Here is a 20031-nt window from a genome sequence, read left to right as displayed (position 1 = left end):
AGGCCTTGCAGTTACTCTTGCTGGGAGCAGGAATGGGACCTGCTGGTAAGAATTCCATACAAATTTGAAATTGCATGGGCTATACAAGTGTCAAAAATTGGGCCTTTGCCATAGGTGGTGCCTGAACACCGTAACCAAGGACTTGCAGTTCATCTTGCTGGGAGCAGGAATGGGACCTGCTGGTAAGAATTCTATACAAATTTTAAATTGCATGTGCTATAAAAGTGCCAAAAATTGGGCCTTTGCCATAGGTGGTGCCTGAACACCGTAACCAATGCCTTGCAGTTACTCTTGCTGGGAACAGGAATGGGACCTGCTGGTGAGAATTCCATGCAAATTTGAAATCGCATGTGTTATACAAGTGCCAAAAATTGGGCCTTTGCGGAAGGTGGTGCCTGAACACCGTAACCCCTCACAGTTAGCAGGGCACAGGGACAGGGCCTGCTGTTAAAAATGACATACGATATTTCAATTGTATGCACCTGTCATACAAGTGCAGAAAAATTAGGCCTTGAGGGTTGGTAGTGACCTAAACCAAAAACATTGTTGGAAGCTAGCAGAATAAAGGTAGAGGTATAGGATAGGCAGCATATGCAGTCTTCAAGGGATGGCAGACCCCTAGCAAATTCAATCAGTTACATCAGCATCAGGGGCCTGATAGTTCCTGTTGATCCAGGACTGGTTAATTTTGATAAAAGTCAGCTGGTCTACAGAATCTGTGGACAGACGCACTCTTTTGTTCGTCACAAAACCTCCAGCAGCACTGAACGTCCATTCAGAAAGCACGCTGGAAGCAGGACAGGCCTGTAGCTCCATTGCTCATATTGAGCAAGTTCTGCCCAGTGGTCCATCCTCAAGATCCAGTAAGCCAGTGGATGCGCATCTGGAAAGGTCTCCAAGTCTGCTCTTGCACCTAGATAATCATGCACCATATGATGGAGATGTGGGCGATGGTTGCTTAAACCTAACAGCCCTGGGTGCTGCTGAGGGCAAAAGAACTGTTTAAAGGCATCGGTCAGCCTTCTCCACCGCTCCTCCTTTGGCTGAAAGATGCCTCAGAAACACGTCCGGAGAATGTTGACCTCCCAGTATCTGGAAAGGCGGTACACAAATTGTTTTTCAAGGCCTCCTCAAGATGCTTCATCCTCTGCTCCCTCTACGAAGGCAGGATGATCTCTGCAACTTTACCCTTGTAACGTGGATCAAGAAGGGTTACCAACCAGTAATTATCCCTCTCCTTGATAGCACAAATCCTCGGGTTATTTCACAGGCTTTGCAGAATCAGGGAGCCCATGCAACATAAGTTGGAGGAGGCATGAGCTTCTGAGTCCTCTGGGTCACTAAGGATGACATTGTCAGCAGGAGCAACCTCTCCCCAACCACGTACAACTCCTGTGGTTTCTGGGGAATCAAAACCATTCCTTGAAGACTGCTGTATGCTATCCTCATCCTTTACATCCATGCTGCCGAAATCCTCCTCCTCCTCCTCCTTTTCCTCCTGTGTGTTTTGTGGCCCTGCAAGAATGATATCTGCATAAAGGGGGCCATGTGAGGAAAGGAAAATACAGATATTACTCGGGCGATGGTGTCTAGATGGAAAAGTGCCAACATCCCTAATATAGATTTGGAAGAAGAGAAATTCCCCTGGGGATGGGACTTTAATGGCAATTGACCATCAGGATAGTAAAAGTATATGCTGTCGTGGCGTCAACCATCTCTGAGCCTGCCCTTGCAGAGCTGACAGAATCTCTTCACCGGTGTGACTCCTATCCCCTAGACAGACCAACTGAAGCACAGCATGGCATATTTTAGCCTGTCTGCTTGCGTAGCCCATTGAAAGCTTAGGGATCACTGCTGCTGCAGTGGAGAAATGCGCAAAAGAGGACATGGAGGAAGAGGAGGAGGAGGTGGTGGTATAGCCAGATGTGGCAGAACCAGCACCAGCTTTTTGGAGGCATGGTGGCAAAACAAGCTCCAGCACCAAACCCTGTCTTGCATCCTTCCCAGCTGCCAGCAGAGTTACCCAGTGCGCCGTGAAAGAAATGTAACGTCCCTGTCCATGCCTGCTGGACCAAGAGTCAGCAGTAATGTGCATCTTCCTGCTGACCACTTTGTCCAACGAGGACAAAACACTGCCTTCCACATGACGGTAGAAAGCCGGAATGGCCTTACGCGAAAAGTAATGCCTTTTTGGGACCTGCCACTATGGTGAAGCACATTCCACAAATTTGCGAAAGAGAGCCGAGTCTACCAGCTGAAAAGGCAGCAACTGTAATGCTAGCAATTTGGCCAAGCTAGCATTAAGACGCTGAGCATGTGGATGTCTGGGAAAGTATTTCTACAGTCATGTAGAGATACATTGAAATACCAATTCCAACTCCCAAGACTCATCACTGTGGTCTGTCTGATTCAGCATACAAATATACACGCTCAATAAGATGTTCCTGGAGTGATAGATGTATATAGCAGTATAGTGGTGATGAGCTGAAGAGACAGGTATGAACAGTGACAATAGGTGAACAGCAGTTGAGAGAAATGTCCATGAGAGCATAGATGGTAACAGGTAGGATGCAGATAGGTTAGCAATCATGTATGGTAGTAGGTGGTAGGATAGCAGATGACATACAGGAAAGACTAACCCAGTGCAAGGATAGATGTTAGTAGGCTCAAGAGCTAGCAATCTAATTAGTGCAGATGATAGTAACAGTCCTAAATATGCAGAGCTAGATAGTGTAAGCTTAGTAGGAAGGTTATGGAGGATTCCCCTGCGGGGTACTTATCACTAATAGCAAGCAGTAGTAGAGAGGTTCGGTATGAGCGAGTGATCCGGTAGCGGGATACAGGGATCAGTAGCGAGGTTCCGACAGCGAGGTACGCTTGCAAGCATATGAGCTTCAGGGCAGGTCAGCAACAAGGCACATTGAACGAACATGTGAGTGAGAACGCCGGCGGTTGAAATAGCCGCTCTGCGGCGCTCAGTGATGACAGCATCGGTCTTAAAGGTGTATGCGCACCTACCAGAAGAGAATGGTGGGACGCATACACTGAAGTGGAAAGTGGAATAGGGGTACCAGAGGTACCAGAACATTACAGCAAGTCTCTGTGCCACTCATTGCTATACCATCATCCCTCTCAATGCTGGTATTTGAGAAGGCATGAGGTATAGTAGGGTTAGAGATCGCAGATGAGGAGCAAGGTGATGTATGCTTGTTTTGATCTGGTGCCTCTTTCAGGTGCTGTTGTCAACGGACTGCATGGCAGGTCGTCATATGCCTTGTCAAGCATATGGTGCCCAAGCGGCTGGTGTTCTGGCCGCGCTTGATCCGCTTTAAACAGATGCTGCAAACAGCAACGCTGCAGTCTACTGCACAGGTGCTAAAAAAGCCCACACTAATGAACCTTTTGGAGTCCGTGGGGATTTTGCAGCACCCTGCACCTGTGGAGCTCTGTGCTGTGATGCAATAGGTTGGCTACTGCTGTGGCAGCCCATGGAGCACATCCTGTCTCATTGGAGTTGTGCGTCCTCCTCATCCTCCCCCTCCTCCTCCTCCTCCTCTATCCTGTCAGGCACCCAAGTACAGTCAGTGACCTCATCATCCCTCCTTCCTCATCACTGGAGCAAACTTGGCAATATGCTTTAGCTGTAGCAACATGACTGCTGGTGTCTTGTCCGTTATTTTCACCCCCTCTCTCTAGGCTCACATTATTCCCTTCATCAACCTGGGAAACAACATCACAGCTTTCAAATTGCTGCGCATCCTCCAGGAGCATGTCACTGACACTATGATCAAATAGTTCAGGTGACTCCTCCGTGAATGATGGTGGGGCGACTGAAGGAGTAGCTGTGGAGAAGGAGCCTGTGGAACAGGCCGCTTTGGCAGCTGCAGTGGAAGGCAAACTGTCAGAGGAAGAGGAGGATGAGGACGGCTTATTGATCCACTCCACCAACTCTTCCACATGTTGTGACTGAATAGCACGGGCAGCACCAGAAATAAAGGACGGGCGTGCCCCGTCTGCAGAGGATGCACTATGTCGACTGTGACCACCACTTTTCACATTGGACAGAGGCTGCTTGCCCTCTTTTCATGGCCTGTGAGCGTTGGCCTTTTGGACATGATGTTGCTACAGATCAATATAGGGTATACGCAACTGACCAATAGATACTTAATGACCTGATATGATGTAATTGATAGCCCTATAGATGAGCTGTTGTGGTTATAGATGTACGCAAGTGACCCATTATCAATACTCTTACTATCTGATGTAATCTATAATGGATGATCTGTGATGCTTATAAAATGTTCCACAACTGAGCAATGAATACTCTGGCTGATATCTGAAGTGATCTCTATTTCTATAGGTCTGTGATGCCTATAGAATGTTCCAGAACTGAGTGATGATTACTCTTGCTGAAATCTGAAGTGATCTCCTATTTCTAGAGGTCTGTGATGCCTATAGAATGTTCCAGAACTGAGCAATGATTACTCTGGCTGTTATCTGAAGTGATCTCTTATTCCTAGAGGTCTGTGATGCCTATAGAATGTTCTACAACTGAGCAATGATTACTCTGGCTGATATCTGAAGTGATCTCTTATTCTTAGAGGTCTGTGATGCCTATAGAATGTTCCAGAACTGAGAAATTATTACTCTGGCTGATATCTGAAGTGATCTCTTATTCCTAGGTGTCTGTGATGCCTATAGAATGTTCTACAACTGAGCAATGATTACTCTGGCTGATATCTGAAGTGATCTCTTATTCCTGGAGGTCTGTGATGCCTATAGAATGTTCTACAACTGAGCAATGATTACTCTGGCTGATATCGGAAGTGATCTCTTATCCCTAGATGTCTGTGATGCCTATAGAATGTTCCAGAACTGAGCAATGATTACTCTGGCTAATATCTGAAGTGATCTCTTATCCCTATAGGCCTGTGATGCCTATAGAATGTTCCAGACCTGAGCAATGATTACTCTGGCTGATATCTGAAGTGATCTCTTCAATATAAATGTAGGGTCCTGGGTTTAGTAACCCTTTAAGTAATATTAAAAACTTTCATTATTATTATTATTATTATTATTGCTACTGCAGCTGCCTTTTATCTTAAGCTATTAAACTGCAGCCTTTAGCTCTTGCTCAATGGAGCTCCATGGATGTGGCGTGAACAAGTCTATAATCTGACTTTCCTCAACTAATTCCTATCTCAGCACCCCCCGTCACCCCTTCCTTCCCTGGCTGAGTGCATGATAGACAGACCGGGCCAGAAACTGCATGACTGTATCATCAATCCATAAAAAAGTAACCTTCAAAGAGGGCTTAGCATGACCAGTACAGCTGGAGGAATAGAACTGATGTTTTGAGGGAATGTGTGTTGTACTACCTGTATAAGGTACCACTATGTGTAAGGGAGAGTCATTAACTGCTTGTTTTAGGATTGTCTATATAGGGGGTCTGTGCCATGCACATAAAGATCAAACTGTTTTGGATCTGGAATGCACTGCACAGTGAGGTGCACAGTGAGCCCACATAACAGTAAAATGGTAAACAGTAAGATTTGTGAAAATTGTGCACATTTTGAATTGTATTGAATTGAATTGTAATTTCTTTAATTAATGGCAATGAAATAAATATATGTTCATAGGCACAAATATAGGCAGATTTAGTGTTGGGATGCTGTGTGGTGAGACTCAGGGGTCATCGTCAGTGCTCAGCGTACAAGGCCTGAGCATGATCTACAGCTTCATACCATGATGCCGATGGCAAATGAGATAGAAGGATTGAAGAACAAACTTCTTAGGAAAGAGGAATTTGCCTACCCCAGTTTATATGTGACAAACAGCCCAAGGGCTGCATCATTTATGTAAGTTTAAACACACTCCATCATAGTAGGTGACAAACAGGTGTTGACTAGGCTGAGAACAAAACTCTAGGAGGAAGTTCATATCGAAAATAAAACACCCACTGCACCCTATATACATAAATACATATATGTGTATGTATATATAGAGAGAGAGAAAGAGGTCCACAGGTCTGTCCTTTTTTGCTTCCTACACATTCTGTGTGACAGAACAAGCCCTCCAACACACCAGCCATGACCTTCTATAGCCATAACCTTGAAACTCCTCAGGCTGCAAATTTTAGAAGTGGTGTTGGGCTTGGTTTGGGTGGTGGTGGTGGCTTTCGACCTAGCTTTGCTGGAAATCTTAGTGCAGGTTTTAGTGGAGACCTTGGTGGAGGCTTTGGTGGTGGATCCAGCAGTGGTTTTTCTTTTGGCTCTTCTGTTGGATATGGAGATGCAGAATCCAGAAGCTTTGGTTTCCTGTCTGGAAGTGAAAAAGAAACCATGCAAAATCTAAATGACCGCCTGGCTGCTTACCTAGAAAAAGTCAGGGCCCTGGAAGCAGCCAACACCGAGCTGGAGATCAAGATCCGTAGTTGGTATGACAAGCAAGTTAGTATTGGAACTGGCTCTGCAGTCAAAGATTACAGCAAATACTATGACATCATCAATGGCTTGAGAAGCAAGGTAAATTATGGATGTACTTCTAAATACATGTCTAACGACCTCATTAATTACTAATGAAAAATGATAATTAGATAAAGCACATTAATAATAACTAATTTGAACACTTGAAAAAGAAAGACAGAGCATTTACCTTCTTTATTTAAACAGTTTAGGCTCAGGAAGCATAGAGAAATGTGGAATTCCATGTTAAAGACACCTCTCTAAGATGGGAACTCTGGAGAGATTTGTTCTAATTTCCTGTTGTTTCTCTAGGACAGGAAGTGAAGGGAGCATGAAATTATTTTGTAAGGGCTTTAACCATACCCTACTCTTATTATAATTTTGGTGATATGTACACTTTAAATATATATATATTTTTTTTTAAATCGAAGAAAAGCCTATAATCACGAACCAACACAACAGGGACTACAATTGATATTCCAAAACTAATGTTACATATAGGTCTTAGATAATTAGATTTGACAAAAAGGTGATTATTTGCTTGCTTCTTTATAGCCATCAAGACTAAAGAATAGGTTACAAAACGGTATTATTTATAGTTGCCTTTTTTTATTTTTTATTTTTATTATTTTCATTTATATGTAAAACAATTCTGCTGTGAACTAAAGATGATTTATGCAAATATTCCAAACATTAATATTCATTCATCAGAATTTTGCTGTTATTTTTTCGACAATACTATGATGAAAAACTGTTTATCACCTGTAGGTATCACGGCATATAAGTAATACAAATAAACTGTTTTTTCTACTAGCTCTTGGCTGCTAACATTAAGAACTCTCAAATTGTCCTGGAAATTGACAATGCCAGACTGGCAGCCGATGACTTCAGAGTAAAGTAAGTCAGTTGTTCATTATAATGTTAAAGTATTATTTCTACAAATGATGTATTTGAACAAGTGATAAAGATAAAATGCAAAATCCAACCTTGTCAACCAGAGCTTCCTTACTTGAAGACCAATGTCCAATTTTACTCATTTCCATTCTGATTATGTCTCAAAAACTCATTAGTCCCATCACTGGTTGAAGAATGTTTACCTTTATTACGTCTCTTATAATAAAGAATAAAGAACCCTTTAAAACATTATTATTTTTTTTTATATTAATTTAACAGACCTCTCTGCATTTGTTTTTTGTTGGCTTTCAATGTTGGAATTTTTTTTTTAATTATTTGGGACTGATTCCTACTATTTTTAATGCGATATACAAATCCAAAGATCTTGAAGAGTATTTCCCATCATTACAGAAATTTACCTCCAAATCTTCCTCTCCCACTCTAGACCATATCACTATGATGTCATCATCAAGTTTATAAAATCCTTGCAGGGGAAACTGCTGAAAGGTCAGTTGTTATTGACATTTGCACACCACCTGAACTACATCTCCCAAGAGCCCTTTCTCTACACACACTGCATAAGCAGACTCTTGGGAGTCAAAGCAGCAGCATGTGTTGCTGGGAAACACTTTGTAAATCAACGTGTGCATAGGAAGTGGGATGGGGGATTTAGGTGTAGATATGTAGATTAGCAGGCAGGGCTGCCAACACTGGTTAGGACAATTGTGAAGAAAAGCCACAGTGTGGTCAGTCCAAACATGACATTAGGAGTTAATTTGTTGAAAGATGATCCGCACACCAGTAGTTGCTCTTAAAAAATCTTCATCTTTATTCAGGAACCACAGAACACAACTGCTGATAAGACCAGTCTTATCAGCAGTTGTGTTCTGTGGTTCCTGAATAAAGATGAAGATTTTTTAAGAGTAACTACTGGTGTGCGGATCATCTTTCTACATATGTACTCAGTTAACCACTTAACGACCGCCCAACGACTATTTACGTCGGCAGTTTAAACCTAAATACCGGTGTTATGGCAGCAGATAGCTGCCATAACACTGGTATTTTTTAAACTGCGGGCGGGCGGCTTTCCGAGATGGGTAGATTCGCCGCGGGATCCCCCTTCCGGGGCGGCGGAAGAGGTGCCCCCCCTCCTGCCGCATCCTGGTACTTTTCCCCGCTTACCGGACCCACCGGCAGCGGGGAAAACGATCCGGTCCCGGATCCTCACAGACAGGATGTCGAGTAAGGGCAAGCTTGCCCTCGCTCGACTCTATGGTCTTGGAGGACCGGAGCGACGGCAAACGTTGTTGCCTAGCAACCGGTTTAAAGGCCCCATTTTTTTTTTCATTTTATTATTATTTTTTTTTTCATCTTTTAGTGTACTTGTGAGATCTGAGGACTTTTTGACCCCAGATCTCACAAAAAAGAGGTCCTGTCACGCCTATTTCTATTACAAGGAATGTTTACTTTCCTTGTAATAGTATTATAAATTATCACATTTTTTTTTTTTTTTTAAACGGTGTAAAAATAAAAAATAATAAATAAAATAAATAGTAAAAAAAAAAAAATTAAAGCGCCCTGTCCCCGTTAGCTCGCGTGCAGAAGCGAACGCATACGGAAACACCCCCCACATATGTAAACGGTGTTCAAACCACACATGTGAGGTATCGCCGCGATCGTTAGAGCGAGAGCAATAATTTGAGCCCTAGACCTCCTCTGTAGCTCTAAGATCGTAACCTGTAGAAATTTTTAAAGTGTCGCCTATGGGATTTTTAAGTACAAAAGTTTGTCGCCATTCCGTGAGCATGCGCAATTTTGAAGCATGACATGTTGGGTATCTATTTATTCGGCGTAACATTATCTTTCACATTGGGCTAACTTTACTGGATTCTTATTTTTTAATTCAAAAAAGTGTTTTCTTTTTCCAAAACAATTGCGTTTGGAAGACCGCTGCGCAAATATGGTGTGATAAAAAATATTGCAATAATCTCCATTTTATTCTCTAGAGTCTCTGAAAAAAATATATATAATGTTTGGGGGTTTTAAGTAATTTTCTAGCAAAAAAATGATTTTAACTTGTAAACGCCGAGTGTGAAAAATAGGCCTGGGGCTTAAGTGGTTAAGAGTTCACTGGATTTCTGCCATATCAAAAGGTATTTTCCTGTACTTACATTGTTAAAAAAACACAGATAAACCCAACTGAGTCTATAAAAACTGGTTTATGATATATACTTTGGAATGTGGCCTCATCTAAAATGTATTTTATTTGTATTTCCCAAAGGTATGAGACTGAACTGGCTCTCCACCACAGTGTGGAATCTGATATTCATGGGCTCCGAAAAGTTCTAGATGACCTTACACTTTTTAGAGGAGACTTTGAAACAAAGTTTGAGAGCTTGCATGAAGAGTTGGCCTACTTGAAGAAGAATCATGAGAAAGTAAGCAGTATGCTGGAATAATGCTTAATAGATATCTAATATATGAAAGACACCTTTGGAGAGGGGTACACATGCTGTAAAGCATAAATGATCAATAAAAGCTCTAAGGCTATCACTTTAAGCATGCTAAATGCTGCTGACAGGTCTAAAATGGAGGCACCCTTCTGTAGTTTTCAGGATCCAGTGGTTCTCCTATATGCCATGCTTCTGGTGGGGCTACTATGCTTCTTGGTAGAATTGCTTGCTACTAGGTCCTGACCTGACACATTTCTATAGGTTCATCACAATAATGGGCAGCCTCAGTGGCCAATAGGAACTGTGAAGGAGACATGAGAAAATAGCAAAAATGGCCTACATACAGTAGGTGATCCTGAGCTGATATGGATAGCTACAGTAGATCAGGAAAATATATTTTATATATGATTTACATTGTTCCTATAGATAAGACTAGAGTGGGTAGTGCCTGCACAATACAGAATCCTGCACGCTTAGATGATATGAATGTGCATGCTTCTGTCATATGCGATTCACTAAATTATTGTTCGTCACCTGGATATTCCATATCCAGGCCATCATTGTAAGCAACATAACCATTAAATAATTTTGACTAATGGCCATCATTGCACGCAAGATAACCATTGAATAATTTGGCTAATCAGTTTGACAGCCTTTACCAAAAAATGTGTAACATATGGGCTCAGTTTATTTAGTCAAATTCAATAGGATGACTTTGATACCACAAGGTTACTAATAAAGTTGTTTGTGTGAACAAACCAAAATCTCACCATAGATAGCCAAATATGCATATTGTATGTGCCTTCTTTAAAACATGAGCAAAGGGCAATGAGCCCATTCTGCATAACAACCTATCTACTTTTATTAACTACCCTGCAGTGAGAAATATTGCATATACTATTTGGTTGGAGGCCATAGCAACAGCTCCATTTTTATTTGTCCCAATTTTTGTAGACAAGAGTTATGTATGGGTATTCATTTTCAGGGCCTCTATCTTAAATTAAGTACAAATAGATTTGATGTGAATTTTTGATATAGAAAAAAACTTTTCTACCAATACCTAGGAAGCACAAGTTGCTAGAAGCAGTGCTGCCGGTAATGTCAATGTAGAGATGGATGCTGCTCCAGCAATAGACCTCACTAAGATATTGAATGACATGAGAGGTAACTATGAAGCTCTGGCTGCGAAGAACCGTAAGGATGCTGAGGCTTGGTTTACACAAAAGGTAAGATGGAGCTATTTTAAATACTGAAGTGTCTACACCCTTGTAGATAGATCTGCAGTTGGATAAAAAAATATTTTTGCTAGTAATTTAGTTCTTCAATTATGGTCTACTCTGAAATAACTGGTAATTTGGTTCCCAAACTGATTTTATTCATGTGGCAATAGAAACAACCCAGAATACAAAGATCAGACACATAGATGAGTGTGGTCATCATGGCACCATTTTCCCTTTTTAATATCCTGATTAGAGTTGGGCGGAATAACCTCCTGTTCAGGTCACACCAGAACTCCCGAACATGTAAAAAGTTCGAACCTGAGCCGCAAACTCTTTTTAATAGAGTATAGGACCCAAACTTTAAAAATAAAAAGTCCCCATTTTAAAGGCTTGTATGCAAGTTATTGGCCATAAAAAGGGTATTGGGGTCTGGGTACTGCCCTAGGGGACATCTACCAATGTAATATTTTTTTTTTTCAAAAAAGATATTTTTTTCAGGTGCAGTGCTTTTAATGATGCTTAAAGTGAAACAATAAAAATGAAAATTTCCTTTAAATATAGTGCCTGGGGAGGGGGTTCCCTTAGTCTGTCTGTAAAGTGGAGCATATGTACCATGTATAGAACCTGCTTCAGCAAAACTGACATTTATAAAGAAAATAAATGAAATTTTTGCCAATCTTACCTTTGCTGGAAATACAAACAAAAGTGTAAAAAAAAAAAAAAAATGAGTGGGGGTCCCCCCTACTCCATACCAGACACTTTGGATCTGGTTTCGTTTCTAAGGGAACCCCATGCCAACATTTTAAAAAAAAAGATCCATACAAGACCTTTATCTGAGCATGAAGCCTGGCAGGTCAGGAAAGGGTAAGACTAATGAGCGCCCCCCCCCCCCCGAACCATACCAGGCCACATACTCTCAACATGAGGACATGACAGAGGCAAGAGCCTCTTCCTAATAACCCTGATGTAGATCCATCGTCAATCATGAGGCCCGCCACCACTGCTGGATCCGGAAAAAAAAATGATCTGCCCATGACAAAGGCTAACTGCCGACTATCTGCTCCACTGTTTAACAATTAGTTAGGTAGGTAAGGGGCATGGCCACCTGGCGACGTCACCTGGTGGCACCGCCCCATGTGACATCACTGACCAGAGCTCCCCTGCCCCAAAGCACCCACACCATGTTGAGGGCATGGGGCCTGTTATGGTTCAGGAGTCTATTTAAGACCCTGGCTCCTGGGTTTGGCGTACATTTTAGCGTGTGGGTAATGTAGGGTCAGGGACATTATAAGCAGTAGGGAAAGCTTAGGGATCCGCCACTCTTCTTTGAAACCTTCCCACTTGGGCTTGGGCCGTCCAGGTGGCATTACACCCCTCAAGACAGACATTGTCAGTTTGGCTGAGACCTGCTCTCCTACACAATGCTGTCATTCATGAGTGTTCCCTGCTGGGCTTCGTTCCGTCGGGCTTGTTGCAAACTGTTTTTCCATGACTTCAATACAAGTTCTTCCAATTGCACATGGACTGAGTGTGTGTTATTGCTGTGTCCCAAAAATACTAAATTTAGTTGCTGCTCAGGTAGAGAGGTAAAGTCCGAATAGACCGCTGTTAATGCAGGCTGGGACAGGGAGCTCATCCTAGCTCCAAGCTGCAGCAATGTCAACGGAAAAGATCCATCACCCGCACATCATGAAGCACACCCATGTGCATGACGTGAGGTAAATGGCAGCCTCAGCCCGGACTCAGCCAGGTCACATCCCAATGTGTTTCACTCTACCCCTTGGAGCTTAATCATAGGGATTGCATTCCGTGACAGGGGATCTCATTGTTTGTTCATCCCTGCTAAGCAGGGAATGAAAACAACTAGATCCCCAGTAAAAGCAGCACACAGTACACATATAAACACTTGTTAGGCACACATTTAACCCCTTGATAACGCGAGATGTTAACCCCTTCCTGCCCAGTATCATTAGTACAGTGACAGTGCATATTATTAGCACTAATCACTGTAATAATGTTACTGGTGAGGTCAGTGGCAGTTAGTGAGTCCCCCCCCTCCCCCCCAGTGCCAGTTAGTGTCAGATTATCCACCGCACTATCACAGTCCCGTTAAAAGTTGCTGATTGCCATCATTACTAGTATAAAAAAATAAAAATAAATAAATAAGAACTCCTGTAAACTTAATAGTGTGTAGACGCTATAACTTTCACACCAACCAATCAATATATACTTTTTGGGATTTTTTTTTTAACCAAAGACATGTAGCATAATACATTTTGGCCAAAATGTATCAAAATATTTGTTTTTTTTATTTTTATTTTTTAATGGGATATGTTATAGAAGAAAGTAACAAATATTGTTTTTTTCCCAAAATTGTCGGTCTTTTTTCAATTATATAATAAAAAATTAAAAAAAAAAACATAGAGGTGATCAAATACCACCAAAAGAAAGCTCTATTTGTGTGTGAAAAAAAAAAAAAGATATAAATGTTGTTTGCGTGCAGCGCATGACTACGCAATCCTCAGTGTCATGCAATCCTCAGTGCCTGGTCACGAAGGGGGTAAAACTTTCCGGAGCTGGAGTAGACTGGAAATAATAAAATACAATGTGGAAATGACAATGTGATTTTTTTTTTTCATTTTGACCATAGATGCACCACCATAATAAACACATTTATTATTATATTTTAGAGTAATGAGCTGAAGAAGGAACTTTCAGCTAACGTGGAACAAGTGCAGACAAGCAAGAGTGAAATCTCTGACCTGAGACGTTCCTTCCAAGGCTTAGAGACTGAGCTCCAGTCTCTGCTGACAATGGTAAATCTGAACAATAATATAAACATCTACACACAAATCCCGTTTAATAGGCCAAGAAAACTGTATTATTTATTAACGTCAAAGCATATTTCCTGACTTGGTGGTTTACTGATGGACTTTAATGTTGCATTAACACCTGAGCGCAGCGTCTTTGAGCAATTTTCCAGCTCTTTTTGCACGATTTTGCCATGTTTTTATGCGCGACATTTTTTTACACCATTTTTGAGCTTTGGTATTTTTTTTATTAGCCAATAGAGAAAATGATTATCTGTTGCAGCATTTGTTGTTAGGTATTTCAGCTTTTTTAGCTTCTCCATTAGTTTTTATTATTATTTTTTTAAAAAAATATGATTAATTTATTATTATTATTATTTTTTCATTAGGGTAAGGGGTTAGAATTAAGGTTAGGTTAGGGTTAGGATTAGGAGTTGGGGTTAGGGTTATTTATTTCTTAATTTTATTTTGTTTGTTAGGGTTAGGTTGTTACTACTACTAATAATTTTTTTACTAATAGTACTAATACTAATGCTACTAATGCCACGAATAATACTACTATTACGACTAAAATGAATACTAATACTGCTAATACTACTAATTCTAATGCTACTAATACTATGAATACTACTACTAATACTACTAACACTAATAATACAAAAAAAAAAAAAAAATAGATAAATGTGAAATAAATACACAAAAAAATAAATGATCATAAAAAATAATAAATAAATGAAATTAATTAATACTAAGTAATAATAAATACATAAAAAAACCTCTAACCTTTACGCCTATGTTTAAAAAATAATTAATAACTAAACACCCCAACCCAAAATAAATACAAAATAAATAAATACATTATTATTATTATGAATTTATTTTTATTCTTTAGTTTGGGTTTGAGTGTTTATTTAAAATGTTCTATTAATATTAATGATAATAATAATAATAATAATAATAATAATAATAATAATAATAATAATAATAATTTATTTACTTTTTTAAGGTTAATTGTTAATTATTATCAATTTATGCATTATTACATTACTTTTTTTTCTATTTGTTTATGATGATTTCTATTATTTGTGTATTTACATTTATTTATACTCTTACTATTTTATTTTTTTTATTTTTTCATTTGAGCAGAACATCGCGCAAAAACGTGCGACAAAACGTGCGAATGCGCACAAATCTGCCTGATTTGAGCTACAAAAAAGCACCAGAACTTTTTTGAGCTTCAGGCGTTTGGCTTCAGGCGACTTGGAGTGGAGATGTGAAGCATATCCATGGAGAATAATTTATTTTTTTCTCCTCCAGCATTTTGGAGCTTCAAGCTTTAAGCTACAAAATGCTAAGGTGTGAATGGGGCCGAAGAGCCTCTTTATTGGTGTAGCAAACAGGAACAACTCATAAGTCACAGACATATATACTCATACACTCATATCCTCTGTGAACTTCAGGTTTGATTGTATTAAGGTAGTAAATTATACTGTATCTGCCAATAGAATTAAAGTGTTACTAAACCCATAACAGTAAAATCAGGCTGTATATGCAGTAAAGCATGCTTTGTTATACTCACTGTGGTTAATCATCCGTATTGTGTAAAAAGGCTGTTTGATCCCTTTCTTCCACTGTCCCCAATCCATCACCTGATACAGACAGAGCCTTTTGAGTGACTCCGGCCTCCCGCGATCCTCAGATAAACTGACAGAAGACCTGCCTGCTTATGTAAACAAAGCAGGTGAGTCTTCTGTCAGACAGGCAGGGAGAGAGCAGAAGTTTCAGCTAAGCTGAAACCCCCGATCTCTCTGTGCCTGTAACAGACCCTTAACCCCCCCCCCCCACAGTTAGTAATTACATTTAGGCACACATTAACCCCTTTGATCACCCCCAGTGTTAACTCCTTCCCTGCCAGTGTCATTTATACAGTAACAGTGCATATTATTTAGCACTGATTACTGTAGTGATGTCACTGGTCCCCAAAGTGTGTCAAAAATGTCAGTTAGGGGCCCGATCTGTCCGCCGCAATGTCGCAGTCCCACTAAAAAATGCTGATTGCTGCCATTACTAATAAAAACAAAAAAATAAATAAAAATTCCAAAAATCTATCCCATAGTTTATAAACGCTATAACTTTTGCGCAAACCAATTAAAATACGCTTTTTGGGATTTTTTTTACCAAAAATATGTAGCAGAATACAAATTGGCCTAAACTGATAAAAAAAATTAGATTTTTTAATTTTTTTTTTTTAATTTTTTTTATTGGGAATGTTTTATAGAAGAAAGTAAAAAATATGGCGTTTTTTTCTAAATTGTCGCTCTTTTTTTCGTTTATAGCGCAAAATCTAAAAACCGCAGAGGTGATCAAATACCACCAAAAGAAAGCTCTATTTGTGGGAAAAATTAATTGTATTTGGGTATAACGTCGCACGTCCGCGCAATTTTTCATTAAAGTAACGCAGTGCCAAATCGCAAAAAATTACCTGGTCATTAAGGGGATAACACCTTCTGGAGCTGAAGTGGTTAATCAGGGTGCTGTGGCACCCTGGGGTGCCTTCTGGGTTCTTTGGGGGGATCTTGGCAAAATATCTGAACAATGGCTCCAAATTGCCCAAAAACTGTCAACAAGGTGGCCGCAGCTTGGCTTTTTTTTTTTGGTAACACAAAGCTACAAAGCAACAAAGTTTTTATTGTGTACCATTACAACCTTGTGCACCCTATAAGCCAAATGCCAGCTTCCTAACAATGGATGACATCACGGGCTGATAGGGAGGACATCGGGCATCTATGGACGTTCTTGTTTCCCACTCCCGCGTCTCTATCTATCAGCACTCAGGTCAATCTAGCTGAATGAGTGAGAGAAAATGAGGGAGAAGAATTATTCGCCTATAATGTTGGGTGTCCTACGTGTGTAGGTGTTGCTGCAATATGTAAGACTATACATTTCTTTTTTTACATTTTAGCCTTAAGGTTGTGCATCATTTTCAAGGGTGCCGCAACTGATAAAAGGTTTAGAGACACGTCATTAAAGAATATGTAAACCCAACTTTTCATATTCATATTTGTGCTTGCCGTACCATGTACTTGTATGAGAATGTATTCTAATTGTATTGCTATCTTTGTAATGAAATCACTGGAGTTCCTTACAATCCCTCTGCTTTCCTTTTAAAAACTGACCACACTAAGCAGGAAAGTTATCATTCTCTAGCAATACTAGGAACTCAGCCTGCGTTCTTCCAATGATTAGAATTATCTGGACAGGCCCCTCTTCCCTACCCCTGCAAAGTCACTGGGGAGTTCAGTGCACTGCAGCTTCTCCTCCCCCAGCTGTTATGCAGCTGAGATCAGAAGATATTGCATCACTTATAAAAGGGTACTTATAATAAAAAGTTTAATTTCTATACAGAAATGCCTTCCATTTCGATTTTAAACTGAATGGGTTGTTGTACAAAGTGATCATTTACAATCACTTCAAAAAAGGAGCTTTACAGCATCTGAGCACCAAAAACCAAAAACACTATTTTATTCATTTTTAATATTCAAAGGAAACTCCCCCATCCATCCATGTCTCCATGTTTTATTTTTGTTGATAAATCACTGTGAAAAACACCCCCTAGCATTTCTGATCATGGCCATCTTGAGTAAGGGCAGGTGATTAATGTAGCATTTACTTCCTGGAACCCATCTGCCCTTAGCTCAAGCATGTATGCAGGAGAGTGTGCTTAGCAGACAAAGCCCCTCCTCCTCTCCTCCTGAAGACTCCTGGGATGTATGACATCAATTGCCTAGACAAGGAACCAGGAAGTAACTAAAGAAATGTGAAAAAAAGGTTTAAAACACGTAAATATTATATACTTTCCTATCAATTTACTAGTGCTAGCAGCATGAGGTTTAAACATAATCAATGTTGATTAAAAGAGTGAAGTTCCACTTTAAGCACCGTTGAAAACTGGACTGTACAGCAGTAGTCAAAAGTTTTGAGAATGACTCAAATAATAATTTTCACAAAGTCTGCTGCCTTAGATCTTATTAGATGTTACTATGGTATACTGAAGTCTAATTACAAGCATTTCATAAGGGTCATAGACTTTTATTGACAACTACATGTCAATGCAAAGAGTCAATATTTGCAGTGTTAACCCTTCATTTTCAAGACCTCTGCAATTCACCCCGGCATGTTGTCAATCAACTTCTAGGCCACATCCTGACTGACGGTAGCCCTTTCTTGCATAATCAATGCCTGGAGTTTCTCAGAATTTCTGAGGTTTTTTTTTTGTACATCCGCCTCTTGAGGATTGACCACATGTTCTCAATGGGATTAAGGTCTGGGGAGTTTCCTGGCCATGGACCAGAAATGTCCATGTTTTGTTCCCCAAGCCACTTAGTTATCACTTTAGCCTTATGGCAAGGTGCTCCATCATGCTGGAAAAGGCATTGTTCGTCACCAAGCTGTTCTTGGATGGTTGGGAGAAGTTGCACTTGGAGGATGTTTTTGTACCAGGCAAAGTGTGAGTGAGCCCACTCCCTTGGCTGAGAAGCAACCCTACACATGAATTGTCTCAGGATGATTTACTATTGGCATGACACAGGACTGATGGTAGCGCTCACCGTTTCTTCTCTGGACAAGGTTTTTTCCGGATGCCCCAAACAATCGGAAAGGGGATTTATCAGAGAAAATTACTTTACCCCAGTCCTCGAATATCAGTCAGTCCCTGATGTTTTTCCTGGAGAGAAGTGGCTTCTTTGCTGGCCTTCTTGACACCAGGCCATTCTCCAAAAGTCTTTTCCTCACTGTGGGTGCAGATGCACTCACACCTACCTGCTGCCATTCCTGAGCAAGCTCTGTACTGGTGGTGCCCCAATCCCGCAGCTGAATCAACTACAGAAGACGGTCCTGGTGCTTGCTGGACTTTCTTGGGCGCCCTGAAGCCTTCTTCACAAGTGCAGTGGAAATGTTTTTTATGGGATTAAGTTCATTTTCATGGCAAAGAGGCACTTTGCAATTAATTGCATCTGATCACTCGTCATGACAATCTGGAGTATATGCAAATTGCCATCATAAAAACTGAGGCAGCAGACTTTGTGAAAATGAATATTTGTGTCATTCTCAAAACTTTTGGCCACGGCTGCATATCTCGTTTTGAAAACCAATAAAATTTAGATTAAGCTGAAAAAAAGAGAAAAAAGAAAATAGGTAGCCTCTGCATTGTAAAATCATCTATAAACTGTAATTTATACACAGCAATATCAGAAGTTCTATAAATATGGGCCTAAGGGCTCTTTCACACGGGCGTTCCGTATGTCCGTTTTTCATCCCATCCGTTTGCGGATGAAAAACGGACATAATGTATCTCTATGTAAATACGGATGTCATCGGATGATCATCCTCTGACATCCGTTTTTTGTCAGTTCAGTTTTTTTGAACGGAGGAGAACCCTATTTTTTCTTCCTTTCAAAAAACGGAACTGAAGCAAAAACGGATGTCAGTGGTGTCATCCGCAGGCATCCGTATTTACATAGACATGCATTATGTCAGTTTTTCATCCGCAAACGGATGGGATGAAAAACGGACATACGGACCGGATGACACAAGTGTCAATCCGTGTCCGTTACAAAAAAAAAAAAAAGGACCTGATCGGGCAAAAAAAAAAAGGAACGCCCGTGTGAAAGAGCCCTTCGGCTTATAAAAAATAAGTATTCTGTTTCTTTTTCAGTGTTAACCTTTTACAGGTTAACCCCTTTGCACTAACCGCACACATATATGTGGCCTCACGGAAGTTTTTTTTTTTTTGGTGGGGCCAAAGATATGCGTACCTACCTTTCTGCTGGGAGTGGGCCATGCAGCACGCTTCCAGGACAGAGACCGGGCTCCAAACGAGGGGCCCTGGTCTCGTACTAACGATCAGGAACCGGGAATGTTGGTTACGGGTCACCTGATCACTGTAATAGCCTCTGATTGGCTCTCACAGCGATCAGTCACTGTGAGCCCGCCCCTGGGTTTCCCTCCTCTTCTGAATGAAGGGAAAGATACATTGGGTCTTCCTCTCCATGCAGGAGAGGAATTGCAAAACAAAAAAACTGTGTACAAAATCAAAACAAATCAAATTATTCAAATAAAGAATACAGAAAAAAATACCAGGATCAATGTTGCCAGGGTTAGTGTTATGGTCAAGGTCACAGTCAGCATATTT

The 20031-nt window shown here is 40.6% G+C and overlaps 1 protein-coding gene across 1 annotated transcript in view; it reads left to right on the top strand.

Annotated features, from left to right (window-relative positions):
* LOC309567461 (uncharacterized protein) overlaps positions 1-20031 on the top strand; it is a gene marked incomplete at its 5' end in the record, with an annotated part of 127977 nt that overhangs the window by 67334 nt on the left and 40612 nt on the right. Inside the window, 5 exons of the mRNA XM_082272850.1 lie at positions 6066-6524; positions 7279-7361; positions 9640-9796; positions 10876-11037; positions 13722-13847. Of these exons, the coding sequence (XP_082128976.1) occupies positions 6066-6524; positions 7279-7361; positions 9640-9796; positions 10876-11037; positions 13722-13847 (987 nt within the window). The remainder of the gene's footprint in view (positions 1-6065; positions 6525-7278; positions 7362-9639; positions 9797-10875; positions 11038-13721; positions 13848-20031) is intronic.

This window comes from Pelophylax lessonae, assembly GCF_965119305.1.
Source record: "Pelophylax lessonae genome assembly, chromosome: 11".
Classification (NCBI taxonomy): domain Eukaryota; kingdom Metazoa; phylum Chordata; class Amphibia; order Anura; family Ranidae; genus Pelophylax; species Pelophylax lessonae.
The sequence above is the reverse complement of the archived record's forward strand: the minus strand, read 5'-3'. Positions and strand labels throughout refer to the sequence as shown.